The 7,737-nt window shown below is 42.8% G+C and overlaps 1 protein-coding gene across 1 annotated transcript; it reads left to right on the top strand.

Annotated features, from left to right (window-relative positions):
• Positions 1-703: 703 nt before the first annotated feature.
• Positions 704-7,163, top strand: cnot9 (CCR4-NOT transcription complex subunit 9). The gene is made up of 8 exons (XM_030074903.1): positions 704-897; positions 2,043-2,222; positions 2,978-3,093; positions 3,719-3,828; positions 4,064-4,173; positions 4,395-4,493; positions 4,577-4,668; positions 6,438-7,163. The coding sequence occupies exons 1-8, from the start codon at positions 880-882 to the stop codon at positions 6,604-6,606; spliced, it is 894 nt and encodes a 297-aa protein (XP_029930763.1). The 5' UTR covers positions 704-879; the 3' UTR covers positions 6,607-7,163.
• Positions 7,164-7,737: the final 574 nt, after the last annotated feature.

Below are 7,737 nucleotides of genomic sequence, written 5' to 3' on the forward strand. Positions count from 1 at the left end.
CATTGTTGTAAATCTGTATTTCAGAGTGGGAGACAATAAGAAATATTGTACACATGACAGGGCAGGAATGGAGTTTAAAATCAACATTGCGCACAGGACAAGACTTCAATAGACAGATATATAGATGGACTTTATTGATCCCAAAATATACCTCTCAACACCATGTATTTGTGTGTATATAGATAGATAGATAGATAGATATGTCTATATAAAAGTAAAAATAAAGAGGAAGTTGGAAGTTGGAAGAGGGCTGACAGGTTACATAACCCTGGCAGGATTAGGATATCTAGGCATCATTTTCTTTTTTTTCTCTTTTTTTTTAGATTAAATAAATGAATCAGTCTATGCATAAAAATACAAATAATAATAATAAAATATATATATATATATATGTGTGTGTGTGTGTGTGTGTGTGTGTGTGTGTGTGTGTGTGTGTGTGTGTGTGTGTGTGTGTGCCATGAATCTACACACTCTGGAGCAGTCGGTGGTGGTATGCACTTTTTCGATCTAAGAAGAAGAAAGAAGATAATGAAGATTGATAATGATGATGATGATGATGATGATGATGATGATGATTTTAAGCAGACGTCCAGCCATTTTCCATATAAAAAAAATGCTTGTTCAGTGCACCAAGGCATCCCCTCCATTGACTTCCATTCAAACTGGCACCACGGGCGGTGAGCAGCGTGTTTTCAAACGGGGGCCGTTGTCTCCCCCTGGTGGACGGTCTGCGGCATCACCAGCGGTTACACTGGAGGAGAGCTGAACACGGGAGCGGTGGTGCTGTTGCACCGTGTGTGTTGAACTCTTTCTATTTCTGTTTTCCCTGAAGACCCGGGGGTTTGTGGAATAGGTTCGCAACACGAAGCGCTGCGGAAAATGCTGGCGACAGGAGCAGTAAGTCGACGGGACGCTTTGCTTTGCTGTCAAATATTTCCGCTCAAGCTAAGTTAGAAGGCTAGCTAACTAATGCTAACGAGGTTGACAACACAGAAGTCCAGTCACTTTGCTAGCACAGCTGTGGGATTTACTTTTTACCTTCACTTTGTAATCATAGTCGAGAATTAGCAGGACTGTGGTTTGTCTGTGAGGCTAATATTACCTTGACTTTATCCCGGCTACGCTCCGTTTTGTGAATAAGAAACGAACGTCATCGCCGTACAAAACCCTCATTGATAAAAACCTGTCATTTTAATGCCGCTTTGCTTATCGTGATGCTCACGTCTCACAGCAAATAAAAGATGCTTGAAGTTACGCTCATGAGACGTGCTTGAATTCGGCATACACCCAAATGCACCTTGAAGCTCGTTTTCATGTACAATTCCGTTTTTAAAATGGGTTTCCTCTGCTCGTCACCACCTTCCACCCTGCGTGTTGATGGAAGGTAAACTTGCGTGTCCCACGGGCAAACCAGTTTCAGATTATGAATCACATGTGCAGTGCATCGCAGTTACCACATTGCCATAAGGAATCAGAAAGAAAAGAACTGATTCATGTTTTCCGAGCTGTGCGTATTTGCTCATGAGCGTGGCAGCATGTAATAGGTTTTTTGAATGGAGTCTGGTGCGGGTTGTGTTGACAGATAGATAGATAGATAGATAGATAGATAGATAGATAGATACTTTATTCATCCTTGCAGTTTTTCAGCAGTATCCACAGATTACAGATTAAATAAAATAAAAAAAGATAAAGAAAGAAAGAAAGAAAGAATAAGATCTAAGTACAACAGAATAAGATCTGAGTACCCAACCCAGTGTGCAAAAAGCAATGTGCAAAAAAACAAAACAAAAAAAAAAAACAGAAAAAACCGTGTGCATGGGTAGGTCAATGTGCAAATTTAGAAGAAATATACAGTATACACATGATAAATAGCAGTAAGCAATATAAACACTATAAACAAGGATTATAAAAAAATAGAAATATGAACAATTTAAACAGAAGTATTAACAATTTAAACAGCAGTGGAAAATAACCTAACCCGAGGAACACACGCTCCGACCGAGGTTCAGAGTTAGTGTGAAACCATGGTGTGTTGTTCCCAGGCTGTAACCACGGCGCTGGCGCAGGTGGACAGAGAGAAGATCTACCAGTGGATCAACGAGCTGTCCAGCCCGGACACCCGGGAGAATGCCCTCCTGGAGCTGAGCAAGAAGCGGGAGTCTGTGCCGGACCTGGCACCCATGCTGTGGCACTCCTGTGGCACCATCGCCGCCCTGCTGCAGGTGAGCTGGCACAGAGCTTTCCATAAGCCTCGAGGTATTTGATGTGGAGGCAGAACAGGCTGGACCAGGGAGGTGCACTTCCGTCTCAGATAGAAGCTTGGGAATGTGGCACAATAAGCACATTCATAGTTATTTTATGGGCTGGGACGATATGCTCATCTCCCGATACTTGGGAGTTGATTTGATGTGTATTGCGATTCAATATAATGATTTATTGAGATTTTTGTTTTTTGCATTATCCTCTATTTTGTGGATGTAAAGTTACATGAAACTGTGATTATCCTAAAGGCCACAATAGGTTTGTACAGTGACATCAAGTTTCAAACAACGGTCTCACTACAATGAAATGGCTGCTATGGGGGCTAACATCATCACACATGAATCAAATGTGGCTCATTGAGTCCACAAGAGTCTCAGCTTTCCAGTCAAAGCCAATTGATGCAACTCCAAGGCTGTTTAGGCCCCAGTCTGCACAAACACACCATTTTACAACAGGCCACAAGAACACATGTGGACTGCAGGGTTTGGGGCCCAATCTGCATGGGATTAGCAGAAGGTGTGCATGTCTGCAAAGGGGAGAGAACCCATTTTCATTCAGACGTCTGGAGGTCAGAAGTCAAGGGACCCCTGCTTGTAGTCATGTTGTCCTGATTGGTTTTACCAACAACCACAAACATATCACTGTGGTGTGGAGGTGTCAGCAGTGAGAAATAACAGTGAGGATGCTGATGCTTTTCTTGTTCTTTCATCGCTAGGAAATTGTCAACATCTACCCATCAATCAACCCCCCCACGCTGACGGCACACCAGTCCAACAGAGTATGCAATGCCCTCGCACTCCTCCAGTGTGTGGCTTCACACCCAGAGACCAGGTACGTGAATCACATTCAATTACATGTAAATGGCTTGAGCCGGGGGTCCTAAACCTTTTTTCAGCTGGAGATGTTTAAAAAGGAATAGTAATAGTAATAGCAATAGTAAATTATTATTTTGTGCCTGAAATCTCTTATTTGGCTGTTGGCTGGTGTTAATTTCCCACCCTGACACACACTAACACACACACTGAATTTCTGATATTTGTCCCTCATGGAAACTGATACAGATACACACTTAACGATTGTTACGTAGGAATTCCATGGAAAACTGGGAAAACTGCAGTCGTTAAGAATTAAATGTGTCCTTAAACTTGTGGAAATGTCATGGAGATCTCATCATGACCTTTTTATCAACCATTAAAGTGTTTAACATGAAGCTCGACTGCTAGAATGTCTTGTTACTTGAGGAGGGAGTCGATGAAAACGAAACGACATCTCTCAGTTGCACCGGTTGCAGGCGATCATGCAGTTCATATGAAGATAACCTCGTGCATGCATAGTCATCGACACAGGCGGATAATGATCATTAAAGTCCCCACACGTCCTGGAGTAGTTCTGTCTTTTGGTTAATTGTGCAGGAACTGTTGGACTTTGTGACTCTCTTGTGTTTCGTCCCTCACAGGTCTGCTTTCCTGGCTGCACACATCCCGCTCTTCTTGTACCCGTTCTTACATACTGTGAGCAAAACACGGCCTTTTGAGTACCTCCGACTCACCAGTTTAGGGGTCATAGGTAAGGGAATCCAATTCCTCTGAATGGTTATTACAGTAAATAGAAAGTTCTGTAAAAAGTGGGCTTCACATCTTAGCTGTGATTTCAGGAATGATGCACAAATGTTGTCACTGTTTATGGGTTTGTGTACTGTGACTGCATTTCAGCTCTTGTAACAGGGCTTCCAACAATATGGGTTTGTATCTACACAGTTATTATCTTTTTAAGTTTGGCTCTGTGTGTCTGTCCGATGTAGGTGCTTTGGTGAAAACAGACGAGCAGGAGGTGATCAACTTCCTGTTGACGACAGAGATTATTCCCCTGTGCCTTCGCATCATGGAGTCTGGCAGTGAGCTCTCTAAAACGGTACAATCACTGTCGCTGGAGTTTACATTTATGAAGACAATGGACTTAAAGAACCACACCAGTGATTTTCAGTGTTTGGTCCATTTTTTTTTTTTATAATTTCCTCACATTTTACGTGGCAAAAAAACATTTTGCAAATCATGTGGGGGAACTAAAAATTTCACTACATATATTCAAAATCCTCCATTTTCAAATGTGAGTTTTTGTTTTTTTTCCCTCAGGTTGCCACCTTCATCCTACAGAAGATTCTCCTGGACGACACGGGGCTGGCATATATCTGTCAGACTTACGAGCGCTTCTCACACGTTGCTATGATTCTCGTACGTTCCTCACATCTTTAAGTCATTTATTTATCCGTTCATCTGTTTCATCCCAGCCTGACGTCGTCCACCTTCTGTTTCAGGGCAAAATGGTTCTCCAGCTTTCCAAAGAGCCTTCAGCGCGCCTGCTGAAGCACGTCGTTCGCTGCTACCTGCGCCTGTCCGACAACTCCAGGTACAGTCAGCTCAAACACAGCAGCTTTTCCCTTCATATGAACTGAAATGAATCCTAAAGAGACCAGTTGGATGTTTTGCACCGGTGTAATAAAAAAAAAAAAAAAAAAGTTCAGGGTGATGACAAAGACATCCAGCTACAACCATGATAACCAGCATTATAAAGAGACACGAACAGGAGAAATAATGTATTAAAAATGTATAAAAATAACAAACAAATGGTTTAAAAACATGTCGTAGCAGCAGTTAAAAGGTGGAGGGTGCGAGCAGGACGCCCTCGCTGTGAACCTTTACCAAATGTCAATCACTCAACCTTTCCCATCTGTTTAAATGCTCCAAAAAAGATGTAATGTTTGGTGTTGAGCCTCTGAAAGCCAATAACATTTAGCCTTTTTTCTTTTTTGATTAAAGCCGCTGATGTTGAGTGTCTTTAAAGGGGAGATGAGGGGGTGTTTTCATCCTTTTTTTTTTTTTGGTATTTGTTTAAATAACACAACAGTGACATTTAAGTGAAAGCAAACTGTGAGGAAATAATTAATGTGTCATTTTCCAGCTGTTTTGGAGACATTTATTCATTATTAAGGAGCCTCTTGCTGGTGATTGGCTGGTGGTATCGGTGGCCCCGCCCTCCTCCCTGGCATCAACAGCGGATGTGGGAGTGGGAGTGAGTGGCGTCACATGACTGGGTTCCATGTGAAATGATAATCAGATAAACAATATTTCAACCAACCATTTTCAAAAAAAATTTGCATTTTAATGTCTAACTTCTCCAATTTAAACCCAAAGTCTGTTAGGCTTACTGCGTTTCACATCATAGTCTAAACAAAATTCTCCTATCAGCCTTGCACTTTGTGTTTTCTTCTTTGTGCGATGTGTGTGTATTTGGCGTTCAAAAAGAAACCCAGAATGATTATAATGATGATAATAACAACAAAAAAAAATGTTAAAAATTCATACATCTATAGAATATGAATTAAAATGAGTTATTTGAATCAGTTTAGGCACAATGAGAAAGATTTGTCAGTTGCGGTCAGTAAGCACAACATTTAAAGTTTAACGTTGCTGTCTTAAGAAAATAATTTGACCCGCCTGCTCCTCCCTGTCCAACAACAGAGAACAGGCCAACAGCGCGTCGCTCTTCATCCTCCTCTCCCTCGGTGCTCGCCAGCAGGGGAAAGCCAACCCCACTCTCATTGTGGAATGAGCTTTGTCCACTTGGCGTTTCCTATCGTTAGATTTCCTTTTTTTCTGTGTCCAGGATTTTTGTAGCTTCCTATTGGTTGTTGAGCTGTCGATCTGACAGCACGCTGTGCTGTGATTGGCTGGGAGCTGCACACCTGCTGCCCAAAGGCCAACGCCCAGAAGAGTCCTGAGCTCAGCAAAACAAGAAAGTCCAGGCAGAGGGCAGGGTCCCTGCACACACACACACCAACACACACTTCTAGTGGCTCAGAGGTGATGATGGAGAGGGATTATTTTTATATACATTTTATATACAGTCTATACATTGCTTGAATGAGAAGGATTTTCTAAAAAACAAAAAAAAAAACATTCTACTTTCAGGGCGTCCCACAGATATCCAGAGTAGGTGGTATATTGTTTGGTTGTACAAAGATCTAATCACTCAATCATAATGGAGGTTGATGATACTTCTGGATCATATCTGACTTAAAAAAAAAAAAAAAAAGCCCACTACAGCCAAAACATATTGGGCCAGCTGTAATCCAGACTGTGCAGCTGTTATTTTTTCTGTTTGTTCATCTCGTGCAGAGCCAGAGAAGCCCTCCGGCAGTGCCTACCCGACCAGCTGAAAGACACCACCTTCGCCCAGGTCCTGAAGGACGACACCACCACCAAGCGCTGGCTGGCCCAGCTGGTGAAGAACCTGCAGGAGGGCCAGGTCACCGACCCCCGGGGCATCCCGCTGCCCCCGCAGTGACTCCCTGCTCCTCAGCAGCCCCGACCGACACCGACAAGGACGGGCCGACAGATGATGAGCCGCTCGTGTTCGGGCTTGGACAGACTCAAAACAGCACTTGATTTTCATGTTTTTCAAAAACTTGTCAAGCAAAAGGCTCTCGCCTGTCTTCTCTTTGTGTTCAGACACGCAGGCAAAGCGCCGGTGCTCTGAGATCAGCTGCTGACAGCTTTTGTCTCTGGTGCCATTTCGTTCCCATGGCTTCAAGGTTTCAAGGACATTCACGTTTGTTGCCTTGCCATGTGTTCAATAAATCGTTGCACAACATGAAACAGCATTTTCACTCTCGTGTTGTGTATTACCTTTTTTTAGGTAAGAAATGGGGGGGTTGTAATGACTTGTGCATCGTCTGTGCATCTTAGAAACGGTGTCAAAAATAGAAAAAAGATAGGTCAATTCTCAGAAAACGTTTCTCAAGCTGTGCTGGAGAAAACAAAGAACAAGGACAGAGCATTTTAAAAGTTTGAGATGTGCTCTGTGCTTAATGTCATGCCACCACAGGCATTCATTTTGCTATCTGATTGATGAACCATTAAAGGAATACTCAAACGTTTTGGTCAAAATATCCTTTTTCTGACTTCCGTAGACTGAGAAAAGATGATCAAGACCATGTTCACCTCTGTATGTCCTGTGGTTCGGGTTCCTACGGGCAGCATTCCATGTTAGCTTAGCATAGAGACTTGAGGTCTATGGGAGTCATTAGCCTGGCACCGTCAAAGTGAGAAAATAAACCTTACAGCAGCTCAGAAGCCGAGGAAGTCAGAAAAAGGGTGGCATCATTCTTAAAATGAATCTTGGGTTTTCTCATTATTATCATCAGACACGTTCTCAGCTAACATAAACATAAAAGATCTGTTTTTGCCCCATGTTTTTCAGTTTTGCTGTTGTTTATTGGCTCTTTGTCGAGTTATCCACCGTGCTGGGACTGGCACACATGATGTGAGGTTTCTGACGGTCACTGTAGGCGGTTTCTCAGAGGAGCCATTTGAAGGAACCTCCCCATTTTAGTTTTGGCTCCATGTGTGAAATCTGAGCCAGGAAGCTGAGCTGCCCTCGTGGATTATTAATGGCCTTGGAACATGAGCAAGGAAC

This window comes from Myripristis murdjan, chromosome 2 (genome assembly GCF_902150065.1).
Source record: "Myripristis murdjan chromosome 2, fMyrMur1.1, whole genome shotgun sequence".
Classification (NCBI taxonomy): Eukaryota; Metazoa; Chordata; class Actinopteri; order Holocentriformes; family Holocentridae; genus Myripristis; species Myripristis murdjan.

Bases quoted from the DNA above. Each gene is read 5' to 3' on its own strand.
- cnot9 (XM_030074903.1), top strand. The intron at 3,829-4,063 runs GTAAGGGAATCC...TGTCCGATGTAG, and splicing joins CACCAGTTTAGGGGTCATAG to GTGCTTTGGTGAAAACAGAC. The intron at 4,174-4,394 runs GTACAATCACTG...TTTTTCCCTCAG, and splicing joins GCAGTGAGCTCTCTAAAACG to GTTGCCACCTTCATCCTACA.